The 13,878-nt window shown below is 47.8% G+C and overlaps 1 protein-coding gene across 1 annotated transcript in view; it reads right to left on the reverse strand.

Moving 5' to 3' along the window:
- Positions 1 to 331: 331 nt before the first annotated feature.
- CFAP77 (cilia and flagella associated protein 77) overlaps positions 332 to 13,878 on the reverse strand; it is a 51,746-nt gene continuing 38,199 nt past the window's right edge. The window contains exon 6 of the mRNA XM_084821332.1: positions 332 to 613. Within this exon, the coding sequence (XP_084677458.1) occupies positions 488 to 613 (126 nt within the window). The 3' untranslated portion in view covers positions 332 to 487. The remainder of the gene's footprint in view (positions 614 to 13,878) is intronic.

Genomic DNA, 13,878 nt, shown 5'->3' on the forward strand with positions numbered 1-13,878 from the left:
ATTTGAGGGCAGAGACCTGGCATGGGGCCCTGATTTATATTGGGAGTATGTTCTGGATCAGGGCCCTGCAGTTGCTTTTTCTTCAAAATAAAACTGTGCAGTTTAAGGATGCTCTTAAAAAAAAAAAGCATGACTATGACATAACATGTAGTTTAGCCCTTAGATCAGGAGTGCACAACGCGCAGCTTTGATTTGTAAGCTTGTGGGGCAGGGACTGCTTTGCTTGTTACTGATCTTATGTAAACCACTCTAGGAGCCGTATCAACTGAACAGCAGGGTGAAACTGCTGCAAATTAATTAATTAAGAGAATATCTAATGTGGAGACAAAGCGCTGAGTCAATCATGAGTTTAATCAACCATACAAAGACAAACGGAGGCTCCCCACTCTTGGAACGCAAATGTGCAATTACGCACTATAGGAGGGAGATGCTTTGCACTGTGCATGAAGTGCTTTATTTTCCCTTCCTCCACAACTCCAGGTGCTTCTTAACAGGCTGTGGTGTAAATGCCCTGAGCAAGAGATCCAATCCTTACGGGGATTTCCGAATGGAAGACCTCAATTGCCCTCTTATACGAATCCTGGTCTTCGAAGGTAGAGAGATGTGGACCGACCTAGAGAGAACGACACAGACATGTCACAAGTCAGTTGCTATGAGCAGAAGTGGGAAAGGAGTGAATGGTCACACAGGGAGAGATGTGTGTAGATGTGTGTGTGTTCTGGGTGTGCTATCTTCTCTATACATGAGTCGGCCCTAACCTGGTGGCCTCCAGATGAGTTGGACTACAACTCCCAGCGTGCCCCTGCCAGCCATGCTGGCTGGGGCATGCTGGGAGTTGTAGATTATTTTATTTTCATTATTTATTTAGAATATTTCTTGGCTGCCTTTCAGGGCAGAAGCCTTCCAAAGGCGGCGTACAGCAATGAAATATATAAAACCAATACGATACTAAAAGCGGTAAGGACCAGCATAAAAATGAAACACCAGCCAGAATAAAACAGATCAACAGGAGTTAAAGAAAAACTTGGTTAAAACAACAACAACAACAACCACTATTGGCCTGGCACCAGAAAGATATTGTCATGCTCCGACTGGAGGAAGCCTCTTCTGAAGAGCAAGCCCTCCTGAAGACAAAATCTCAATCACCAGCTGCATCCCTGCCTGGACTGGCAGCCCAGACTCAGTCATCTGGTAACCTCCAGGTTAGACTGCTACAATGCGCTGTACACGACTGGGTCAGCCCTGAAGACAGTCTGGAGACAGCAGTTTGGTCAAAATCAGTGCTGTAGTGGTAACTGTTGAAATGCTCGTTGCGACAGTGGTCATAGCTACGCCCCCAAAGAGAGTTCAAATTGCAGGCAGTTGTGTGGATCCATACCGACAAACCAGGTCTAGGAGTATTCATCTGCCAGAAGGAGGGCTCATGCAACGCAAATGGGTCTCAGGGCGCAATCTTCTGGGGACAGGTGGCCACCTCCGAACTCGGAGGCGACCGCCTATCCAATGCCCAGCGGGAGGAGCGCGGAGGGGATTGTCTCCTGCATGCTCCAACCACCCTGCATTTGCAGCTGGATGGCTGATTTTGGCTGTCTAGCCATGGGACATTGGAGCATGGGGTGGGGAGGCCTTTATTTATTTAAAATGTTTGTATCCCACCCTATATCATTAAGATCTCAGGGCAGCATACAGATAAGATCAATTTAAACAGTACAAAACAATAAATAATGTAAACAGCTAAAAACATATTAAATGATTAAACAAGCTAATACCAATTAAAATCTAAAACAATAACACAGTCAAAAAAGTGCGCTGGTCTAGGGAATGCATTTGGCCCTCAAAGGCTTTGGTAAAAAGGCATGTTTTTACTTGGTGCCAAAATGAAACCAGTGTGCGTGCCAATCGGGCCTCCAAAATTCCATTTTGGAGGAGCTCTCGGGGCCACATTCCAGTGGTGGTGGTGGCCGAAGGAAAAAGAGTGGGGCCAAAAATACCCCCCTACCCATGCCAGCATATTTTAGCTGAAAGCTCTTACTGGCAGTAACTAAGTCTTACACATGGCATTTCATCTTTTCAGAATGGGGGGAAAAAAGAGCACAAAAGCCAGGACGATACCTGACAATTGTGGTCAGGGGAAAGGGGCATGGCCAGGGGAAGAGGGCGTGGCCATCAGGCAGACCCCAGGTGGGCTGGAGTTGGATCTGGGGTCTGAGTTTCTGAAGCGCTGGACTAGCGCTCACCTGGCAAGGCAGCTTCCTCTGAGAGGTCCAAGAGAATTAAGAGGGCGTCTCGCTCCTTCCTGCTTTCAACCATGCTCTCCTCATCCAACCTACCCGCGAGGCTTTGCACCCTTTGGGAATGGTTGATTAAGTCCTTTGGTCCACTTTGGGACCCTTCTCCCGCCCTTCTAAAGGAGGCTTAATGAATGACTCTGATACCAAAGGCTAATTTTCCTGATTGGCAGACAACTCTCCACCTGCAAAGATAATTGTGGACATCCGGGTATTAAGTCCTCCAATCTCATTAGAGGAGATCAGTTGGCATTTTCTGAGTTAGATGTCTAAATCCATAATTAGGCGCCTGCCTAAGCAGGCTTGGGGTGGTGGCAGTGAACAGGTTAGACAATCTCCCTCAGCTCCCACTGAGCTAAGCAGACACTGTTAGTGATATATTAATGTCATTTGCAGAACAGGAATTCCCAGACTGTCTGCTCACTAGGTTTGCGCTGCCAAAGTCCTGGGAGCGTGCAGGGAGAAACAAAATAATTAGATGCTCCCGAGCACCATCTGCAGACGAAACTCTCTGTTGCACCTCTGTATGAGCCACTGACCTGGTCTGGATTTCTTTGTCAGGAGGCATGCTCAATGCATGCAGAAGCATATGGGTGAGGGAGGCACCACTGAAGATGGATGTAATCCCAACTCTTGCTCTAAAGTAGCCTTTTTCCAATCTGGCACCCTCCAGATATTTTGGACTTTGACTCCCATCAGCCCCAGCCAGCATGCTTGGGAATGCTGGGAGCTATAGTCCAAAACATCCAGCGGGCCAGCTGGTGCCCTCCAGATGTGTTGAACAACAACTCCCATCATTACCAGTCAGTAATGGCCATGCTGGCTAGGGAGGATGGGAGTTGTATAGCCCCTTATACGTAGGGAGGGCACTAGATTGGGAAAATGTTGGCATAAAAGCAGTGCCCACTGTGGGAGAAAATGAAAGAGGAATGGCTAGGCCAGACAGGGCCGGCCCTCCCATGAGGCAGAATGAAGCAGTCGCCTCAGCTCGCAGGGGCTGGGAGGCGGCAGCAAGGTGTCGGAGGAGAGACCTGTGTGTCACGCAGTCTGCTCTGTGCCTCCTAAGTTAGCCTACTCCGTTCAGGAGAAGTGGAGGATGGTGTCCCATCACCAGTGTTGAAAACAGATTCATCAGCCAGTCTAGTTGGCTTTTGTACATGGAATGGGATGAGGCACCATTTTGTTCTTTGCCTCAGGCAGCAAAATGTATTGGGAGGGCTCTGAGGCCAGACTCGATTATGTTAGCTTGAAAAGAACCGGGATAGTTATCGATCCACCTGAAAAGAAGTGGCCTCCCCTCTCCCACTTTGAACACTACATACAATCTGTCTCGTAAGAGTCTTCTCCAGCACCACAGCTTGAAAGCACAAAGCCCATGCCCAAAGCATGTATCTGGCCACATGTGAATTGCCCCAAAGGAGGCCATGCGTCACCCAAGATGATGATATCAATTTCCGCAGAATTTGCACCTTGTAATGTTTGTGTAGAGATGCAAATTTAGAAATAATCATTCTAGTTTAAATGGAAATACGTAAATAATGTAGAAATAATGATTTAGAATAATGATTAATAATAATTATTAAAAATAACCACAGTAATAATGATGGTTAATAATTATTATCAATACTTATAATAAGTATTAATTATCATTAATAATAATTATTATTAATGATAATTAATTGTGAATTGTGAATTATTATTAATAATGATTTATTTATAATAATGATTTAGAAATAATCATTCTAGTTTAAAAGGAAATACAGGACATCTCGCCATCATGTGGCAGGCTGTGATCAGGTGACCTGTGTGTCGTGCTCAGCCTGCTCTCCAGCAGTGGGCGACGGGCAGCTTCAAGCCCCAGATCTTCCTTTGGATGGTTTGTTATCTTTACACCAGTCTTGGTCCACACAGCCCATCTGATAGAGGACCCCTTGAAAATAGAGGACTGTCCTTTGTAAAAGAGGACACATGGCCACCCTATAAAATGTGGCAGCTGACCCATGGACTATAGACGAAGGAACATTACACTGTTCTTGTGAAATATCCATTGATGTATTTCTGGATATGTCATAAGTCACGATCGCGTACTTCCTTCGTACTGTTTTATTCATTCATGCCTTACGCCAAGGTTAGGGGACATTGTGTTCCTGGGCACCAACGCACCCTCAGGCACCTTTCTTGGCACCTGCCACGGTGCCCGACCTCTCCCAGTTAAAAACAAACACACATTTTCTTACTGGCAGCTGGGATTGCTATGAAACAGGTTTCTGTTGGGGCTGAAAACTGTGGGTTCAAAGTAGCATGCTGGGGCTCAGATCCACCCCTGCATTGTACTCAGTGTTTTGGGCAGGTTCCTTGTCCTTTGCCATACCACCCATGGCAGCCATTTTGTGGTGGTGCCCAGGACATTTTCTCCCATTGCCAAATGTGCCCACAGCCCCCAAAGGTTCTCCTCTGCTGCCGTACACGATATCGCTTACAAAATCTAAGTCTACCAAGTCGAAGAGTCTCATTCATTTACAATGATCAGACACCAATATGTAATTAAGGGAAATTACAAAAAGTTATCCAGTAATTGCATTAAAAAGCATCAGCCAGACTGGTCCGTGATCTTGTCGGGAGCAAGGGATGAGCGGCACCCTGGGCTTCTTTCAAAGCTGGTCCCCACTTCATTTTACTTCAAGATCACGTCACGGCCAGTCTCTCTGTTGCATCTGCGTTACTACGGGACAGGTTCCTCCTGGCACTGAGCTTAGGGTTTGATTCGCTGCCCTGTTTCTCCTTCATATCTGGAGAAATCCAGAGAGTGATTGCCAGGGCTGGTTCCAGGTCTTGGAGGGCCCTTGGGCAAGACACCCTCAATGGGCCCCCTCCCTCAGTGAGTCGGCCTTCTCACCGCCATGGTCACCTTGCTCCTTCTCCTCTTCCTCATCATGGCTGCCACTTGCTTGCTTGGCAGGCAGAGAGCCAGGGAGGAGGCCGGCCCTGGCATCTCCTGCTCCTCCTTCTCACCACCACCATCGCCTGGGCCACAGCAAGAGGCAGGGGAACACGCAGGCTGCAGTGGGAAAGAGGAGGAGCAACTCCAGGGGCCTCTTGCCAGTGGGCCCCTGGCTGGGGTGCGGGCTCTTGACAGGTGCCCCACCATGCCTATCCCCGACGCCGGCCCTGGCAATTGCCCTCAGGGTATTTTCACACTGTTGTATGGCTTAACCCCACACTTTGACTCTGATCTGGCAGCCAAACTGTTCTTTCCGAAATAACCTTTTGGTCTCTGTACTCTTCCTATTTACAATAGCATAGAGATAGAGAAAGACAGTGACAGAGAGCCTGATGTTCTGATAAAAACAGAAGCCGCCTTTTGCCATTATTTTGTGTAGTCTGGACACCGTGTCGTTTCTGTTCATGTTTATTAGACTTGACTGTGGTTGTATTGTGAGAACCTTTTGTAAGCTGCTTTGAGAATCTGTTGGGGCTAAAAAGCGGGAGATAAGTATTCAAACCAGCCAACAAAGGGTTCAGAATGGGCCTCAAAGGCCGTGTCATATAGGGACAGTGACTAAAATTAACATGGAATGACATGATCATAGAATTATAGAATAGTAGGGTTGGAAGGGGCCTATAAGACCACCGCGTTCAACTCACTGCTCAGTGCAGGAATCTAGGTCACAGCATCCCTGACAGATGGCTGTCCAGCCTCGTCTTGAATGCCTCCAGTGTGTACTGCACTCTGGGATGATCGAGAAGAGATCCTGGCCTTCTTCTCTGTGACAACCTTTCAGGAACTCGAAGAGTGCTATCCTATCTACCCTCAGTCTTCTCTTCTCAAGGCTAAACATGCCCAGTTCTTTCAGTCTCTCCTCATAGGGCTTTGTTTCCAGTCCCCTGATCATCTTTGTTGCCCTCCTCTGAACCCTCTCCAGCTTGTCTGCATCCTTATTAAAATGTGGTGCCCAGAACTGGACACAGTACTCCAGATGAGGCCTAACCAGTGCTGAGTAGAGGGGAACTGGTACTTCCCAGGATTTGGAAGCTATACCTCTATTAATGCAGCCCAAAATAGCATTTGCCTTTTTTTTTTGCAGCCACATCACATTGTTGGCTCATATTCAGCTTGTGATCTACAACTATTCTAAGGTTCTTCTCTCTTGTAGTATCATTGAACCAAGTATCCCCTGTCTTGAAACTGTGCATTTGGTTTCTTTTTCCTAGGTGCAGAACTTGGCATTTATCCCTATTAAATGTCATCCTGTGGTTTTCTGCCCAGCACTCCAACCTATCAAGATCACTTTGAATTTTGTTTCTGTCTTCCAAGGTATTAGCTATACCACCCAATTTTGTGTCATCTACAAATCTGATAAGCATTCCCTGCACCTCCTCCTCCAAGTCATTAATAAAAATGCTGAGGAGCACTGGGCCCAGGATGTTTTATTTTCAGTGTGGAATCAACAGGCATGTTTCCAAGATGAAAAGCCCACCATCAAGATGCCCAGAGGCTTAGAAAGGGCAGCTGGCCAGATGGAACAGTGCTATTCTAGCCTAGCACAGTAAAACACGTTCAGTCACTGAATGTTGCTAGGGGAGAGGAGGTGAAAACTCCGTGGCCCTGTCCAGAATGTGCTGATTAGACAGCACCAGCCAGCAGTGCTTGTTGGCTTTACACAATAATTTGGACTTTCAGCACCTGCAGTCCACAGCCGTTCTTGACTTGCCCCTGAGTTCGCCCATCACTCCCCTCCATGGTCAGTCCAGAGGTAAGTTCCCATGTAATACTCTCCATGTGAGACCTGCCAGATAAGTTTTGCTTTGAATTTGTGTGTTCTGGTCCCTGGGAGCAGAAGGCAGGTCCCAGGCATAAACATTGCTAGTCTCGGCACTGGAGAGATATTTCGTCATTGTTTCCTTCTCCTCCTCTCCCTTCTTCTTTTTTAAAAGATCTCATTACATGGGGCACTTGAGAAGTATGGATTAATCCCAGGTCAGTCATTAAAGCCGCAGCGAGGGCAAATGGAGGTTAGAGGTCTCTATCAGACAGGAGGTGACTGAAGTCTGCATCAGAACTGACAACCCCTAATCTCCCCACGTCCTGCTTCTAAACTCCGTATTGGTGAAGGGAAGGCTGTTTACTGTGTGGAGTAAATGCTGCTTAGGGAGTGACCATCGTGCCATGCAAAAGTTGCTGGGTTCAACCCCTGCCAGATTCAGGTCGGACTGGGAAAAAAGCCCTGCTGGAAACCCTGGAGAGCTGCTCCCAATCTCCGCAGGCAATACTGAGCATGAGCGTCTGATGTGGTATAAGGTTTCCTTTGTTTTTGTCTTGCTATAGCCGAATCAGAGCCAGCGTTAGGGCAATCCAAATGGCAAGGCAACAAAACAGGCAAATGGGCATGCACAAAGGTTCCAGCCCAGTATGGGAACAGGCAAAGGCAGGCGTGGTCCAGACACAAGCAAAGATCAAAGCACAGGTAAGCAGGGAGTTGCCATACAAAGACAAGAAGCAGAGTCAGACGGGAGTCCGAGGGTCAGTAGCACAGAAGGGCAATGGCAAGGCCAGGCCCAGAAAGCAAGGTACGAGGCACAGGAGCTGAGGAACAATGCTGTTCCAGCACTGGGTAGGCAAAAACAGAAGGCTGATATGCTCCAGAGGTTTAACTCTAACCCTGAAGTGAAACTGTAACATCTCCCTATCAAAGACAGTCGGCAAGCTGTCCTGCTGGACCACTCAGCCTGTCTGGCCCAGCTAGTCTTTACTGTGGGCCCAGTTCCTGCACAGGGACCCGTGCCATGCCAACCCTAACTCTAACCTGAAGTGCAACCCTAACCCTCATGTGAAACTGAAACATCTCCCCATCTACTTGGTACATGCACTGGTACTTTATCCCTTTAAGTGGAGACACTGTGGATTAGGAACATAAGACAATGAGAAGAGCCCTGCTCGATCAGACCGAGGTCCATCTCATCCAGCGTGCTGTTCACACACTGGCCAACCAGCTGCCTGTGGGGAGTCCACAAGCAGGACAGGAGTGCAAGGGCACCCTCCCACCATGTTCCCTAGCAACTGGGGAACATAGCCATACTGTCTTTGGCAGTGGAAGTACCACACAGCCATCAGGACCAGTAGCCATTGATAGCATCCTCCAGGAATTTGTCCAGTCCCCTTTTAAAGCCATCCAAGTTGGTGGCCATCACTACATCTTGTGGTAGCGAAGCCTACAGTTTAACTCTGCACTGTGTGGAGAAGCCCTTCCTTTGGTCTGTCCTGAATCTCCCACCAAGCAGCTTCATGGGATGATCCTACTGGGTTCTACTATTATGAGAGAGGGAGAAAAATGTCCCCCTGTCCACATTCTCCACACCAGCCATATTTCTGTACACCTCTGTCATATCTCCAGGCGCAACAATCCCAGCTGTTGTAGCCTTCCCTCGTAGGGGAGATGCTCCAGCTCCTTGATTATTTTAATTGCCCCTTTCTGTACTTTTTCCTACTTTAAAATATCTTTTTTTTAGCTGCCTGCCAGATGTTTTAGTCGTCAGCTCCCAGGTTTCCTGTCCATTGGCCATGCTAGCTGGGGCTGATAGGACTTGAAGTCCAAATCATCCAGAGGCCACCGGGTTGGGGAAAGGCTGGTCTAGGCACTGTTCCAGGGATGCTTCGGCTATTGGGTGGTATAGAAATGAAATGAAATGAAAAATGAAATGAAATGAAATGCTTGAGGAATTCAATCTTGGCTAATTTTGATATGATCTGACCTGATCCAATACTTATACACTACCTTCCACACTCCCCTGAATGTTCTGACACAATTCAAATTTGCAGATGACACAAAATTGGGCAGGATAGCTAATACTTTGGAAGACAGAAACAAAATTCAAAGTGATCTGGATAGACTGGAGCGCTGGGCAGAAAACAACAGAATGACATTTCATAGGGACAAATGCCAAGTTCTGCACCTAGGAAAAAGAAACCAAATGCACAGTTACACGTTGGGGGATACGTGGCTCAACAACACTACAAGAGAGAAGGATCTTGGAATTGTTGTCGATCACAAGCTGAATATGAGCCAACAATGTGATGTGGCTGCAAAAAAGGCAAATGCTCTTTTGGGCTGCATTCATAGAAGCATAGCTTCCAAATCCCGGGAAGTACCAGTTCCCCTCTACTCAGCACTGGTTAGGCCTCATCTGGAGTACTGTGTCCAGTTCTGGGCACCACACTTTAAGCAGGATGCAGACAAACTGGAGAGGGTTCAGAAGAGGGCAACAAAGATGATCAGGGGACTGGAAACAAAGCCCTATGAAGAGAGACTGAAAGAACTGGGCATGTTTAGCCTTGAGGAGACTGAGGGGACATATGATAGCACTCTTCAAGTACTTGAAAGGTTGTCACAGAGGAGAAGGCCAGGATCTCTTCTTGATCATCCCAGAGTGCAGGACACGGAATAATGGGCTCAAGTTACAGGAAGCCAGATTCTGGCTGAACATCAGGAAAAACTTCCTGACTGTTAAAGCAGTACGACAGTGGAACCACTTACCTAGGGAGGTGGTGGGCTCCCCCACGCTGGAGGCGTTCAAGACGAGGCTGGACAGCCATCTGTCAGGGATGCTCTGGCTTGGATTCCTGCCTTGAGCTGGGGGTTGGACTCGATGGCCTTGTAGGCCCCTTCCAGCCCTACTATTCTATGATTCTATGATTCTATGAATTTGCACCTTAAAAAAGTATCAAAACTGCTTTAAACAGTGGAGGCTGGTGCTCCAGTTTTCAGTGGGCTAGCCAAGGTGCTGAAACTGATCTCCAAAATAGGTCCAGCATCTTGGATAGCTCCTTTAGAGTTCTGGTTGGTTCTGACTGAAACCCAGAATGGATTCATAGCACCACCGAAATCGGAGCCTCCAGTCTCCACTGGTTTGGAGGTAAAGATGAGTACAATTCCACTTACCATATGAGACAAACAGATGTTCAGCGACTGACAAGCAAATGTTCGGATAGCTTGGCAAAAGACTTCATTTGCAACCGAGCCCCACAATCAAAGAGTCCTGTTAGGCAATGAGCGTTTTTCCCCAAATGTGCCTCTTGATAACTGGGACAGCTCTGGCCAGAATGGATTCACAGCTCCCTGAAATCTGAGCTACCAGCTTCCACTGATTTTAAAATTCATATTTTGGGGAGAAAACACATTTAGGGTACAATGCTATGGGACAGATGCCCAGCTGACAGAAGGCTCTGGTATCTGAATGCTCAGTGGATCCAGCACTCTGCCAGCAAGAGTCCAGCAAGGTGGGAGGAATGGCAGATGTTTTTTAAGGCTCTCTAGCAGTTTGAAAGCAAGAAATTGCAAGTAGATAAATAGGTACCGCCTCGGCGGGAAAGGTAACAGCGTTCTGTGCACCTCGGTGTTCAGTCATGCCGGCCACATGACCATGGAAGCGTCTTTGGGCAGTGCTGGCTCTTCGGCTTAGAAACGGGGATGAGCACCGCACCCTAGAGTCGGACACAACTGGTTGGGGACACCTTTACCTTTACCTTTTTATCCTCCAAAAAGCCTGTTTGCATTAGACAGGCCTCTGAGCCCATCTAACTAGGGGTGTCAGACAAATCCATTTGCGTGGTGGAGTTTGTCAAGTTTTCCTAGTTTGGACCCTCCAGACTTTGTTCCGGTTCCTGCTGCAGAGCCAGACTTGGTCTGCTGTGAGTTGGGCCAGTTCATGGATTTTCCGGGAATTTTGCACATTTTTCTTTCACAGGTTCCACAATTTGTACAAATTTCTGAGCAATTTGTGCACATTACGGCTGAATTTGTGCAAATTATAGCCAAATTTGTGCAAATTCAGCCATACTTTGTAAAAATTGTGCCATAATTTGTTCAAATTGCTCAGAAATTTGCACAAATTATGGAACCTGAGAAAGGAAAATGTGCAAAGAAAGTTCCCAGTGTTCGAAATACTGGGAAAGTTCCCGGTGTTCCCAACAAAAAAACCAAGTGGTATGTGAGGGTTGTTTAAACCTCGCATAAATCATGGTCTCCGAGTCTGCATGACACAACAAGCCGTGGCCAGGCACTGAATATTCAAAATGGTTGCCTGCACATATCACAACCCACCATGGCTGCCCAATCATGTGACCAAGTGTAAGTCAGCAACCCTGCTAACCAAAAAGTGTCGTTGCTGTGAGCTCTGGGTCCATTACACCATGGCAATTTCTCCTTCCTGCTTCCTGAAGGGCAGTACCATCTGTTTTTTTCTGAATATACATACTGATCATGAGTGCTTGAGGCCTACGCTTGTTGTGAGGTTTTCGTTTTTATTCCTTTTAAGCCCATACTCATTTGAGTTTCTTCTCCAGCAAATCTGTCTATAATTGTGTACCCTGCAGGAGTTGAACAAAGCCAAGCCTCTATTTGAGCGGGAAACTATGCCACTACCCTGGTGGATGATCCTTCCGGTGAGGGAGGAAGCACCCCAAAATGCACACCCACCCAGGTGTACACCCTGTCGTACATCTCTCCATATATGTATACACTCACCTACCCAGATGCAAATGATATCTGCGGAAGCCATCACTTGCGATGCTTGGCAGAAAATAATGAGAAACACTAAATCTTTTATAAGGTCAACACTCGAGCAGCTGTCAAACAAGAAAAGAATTTAGCGAAAAAGCTGTGAGAAAAAAACACACCTTCCATCGCCTCATTAAGCCCTACAGGCCCGGGCCTGGTGCGGTGAGGAGACGCCGGGGCGCCTCCGTTTTGTGTCAGTAATTTGCGGCAGAGGAGGAGGAGGCAAGACGAAACGGCGAGCGCCGAAGGGGGCTAGGGAGAGGCTGGGGAATCGTTAGCGCTCCAGGAGCGGCCCCGGCGCCTAATTGGAACCATTGGGCATTATCAACGGAGAATTTGCCTCGGCTCTCTGACAGCTACCGAGGCCCGAAATGATAGCCCACTTGTCAGTGTAAAAGACCATTAAAAACAAACCATTTTGATTTAATTGGAGACAGTGCGCTGGGGGCCCAGGTGAGGTGTCTCATCAGCCGATGGTGGTGGCTAAGGGTGCCTTTTTTCAATCCCTGGTATTGATGGGTCCTCTGCCCCTCCCAATCCCCCCACAAACACACATTTCCCTTCAAACTCCCTCCCTTTCATAAACTGTGAGTGAAAGATCAGTCTCTGTCACATTGAGAGGCCCTTTCAATAGGGTTGTCAACAAATGCCGTGACAAGTTGCAGGAAACGGGAGCAGGTATTTGGAGAAACAGATGTTAACTCGGTCCGCAGCGGAGCCGCGCTCATGGGGGCAGCGGGGGGAGAAATGTGCCCAGTGTATGCGGGAGTGGCACGCGCATTTTGGATTGCACAGGCGCGCGGGGCCAAAGGTCATCTCATACTTGGCGGAAACAGCAAGGGTTAATCGGCTGGTTAATCAACCAAAATTGGTGGGGGCCTGTTTTATCTGGGGAGGCTGGAAGAGTTCAATGTATGGAGGTTTAGATCTGCAGGCTTGTTTTCTTTCTGGTGTTTTCCTGTAAGAGGGAACGGAAAAGACACTTTTAAAAATGGGCCTTTCCTTCAAACGGTGAAGGGCGGCTTTTCTTTATTCAAGAAGCTGCTCCCCGTTTCTGTCAAGATCCCAGAAGGGCAAGCAGGCAGTGGGAGAGCACATTTTTTGCAAGCGGAAGGTCTCTGGTTCAGCCACGGGCACCCCCATTTAAAGGGCATTGGTGTAACGCAACTGGGGCTCACAGGGGTGCAGGACTGGCACTTTTTTTACCAGCAGCGACGCTGACGTCATCCGCCACCCACCCTCAGGCTTCCCTGGGGATTGCTTAGCTGCAATCCACACAGTACCTGGGGAAGAAAGGACTTTTCCCAGCAGCAAAATATGGTTTCTTGTTGGAAAGTATTTTGGCATGGCTCAGTCTTGACTGGGCAATGAAGTCCTACTCGCTTCACAGAAGACCTGCTCTTGGAGGAGATGAAAACTTCTGCAATTGGTTTGTTGATCTGGATCAACGCAGCTGCCTGCAATTTTGGACTCTTCTTGGGGGCGTGGCTAGAGGGGCTGTCATGATGAGCACCTGCACTCCAAAACTGACCACTGCACTACCGGTGAAGGGTTTGTTCAGCCTGTGATCCTGGAGCAGTGGTGCAGTGAGGTAATTTTAGGCCCTGGACTTAATGGTCTTATGGTGGCAAGTGGGGACTTTAGCCAGACATGTGTGTTACTTTGCTTGTCAAGCAGCCATTTCTCCTCCTCGACACACACACTGCTGTTCCATGCTTTACAACTGCTTCTACATCCCTAATATGTTACAGCAACAGCAACAACAAAACCGTTTGCCAAACCTGATAAGAAAAATACTCTGTGCATTCCAATAGTTCATCTTGCCAGTGATGGGATGTGTCCTGCAGGCTGAAGGACAGCCGAGACGGAGCCAACCTAACTTCCCTCAGCAGGGAGTTCCACAGTTCTTTTAGCAGTGAGGAAAGAGTGATCTGGATCGGGATTGCTGAGATGTGTGTGTGTGTGCATGTGATTATGTGTCCATATGGATATGTGTGTGTGTGTGGCCCCTGACTCCTGAGCCATGTGGCCCTCAG

The sequence above is a fragment of the Heloderma suspectum genome, chromosome 14 (assembly GCF_057233095.1).
Source record: "Heloderma suspectum isolate Gila_16-S chromosome 14, 16-S_ref, whole genome shotgun sequence".
Classification (NCBI taxonomy): domain Eukaryota; kingdom Metazoa; phylum Chordata; class Lepidosauria; order Squamata; family Helodermatidae; genus Heloderma; species Heloderma suspectum.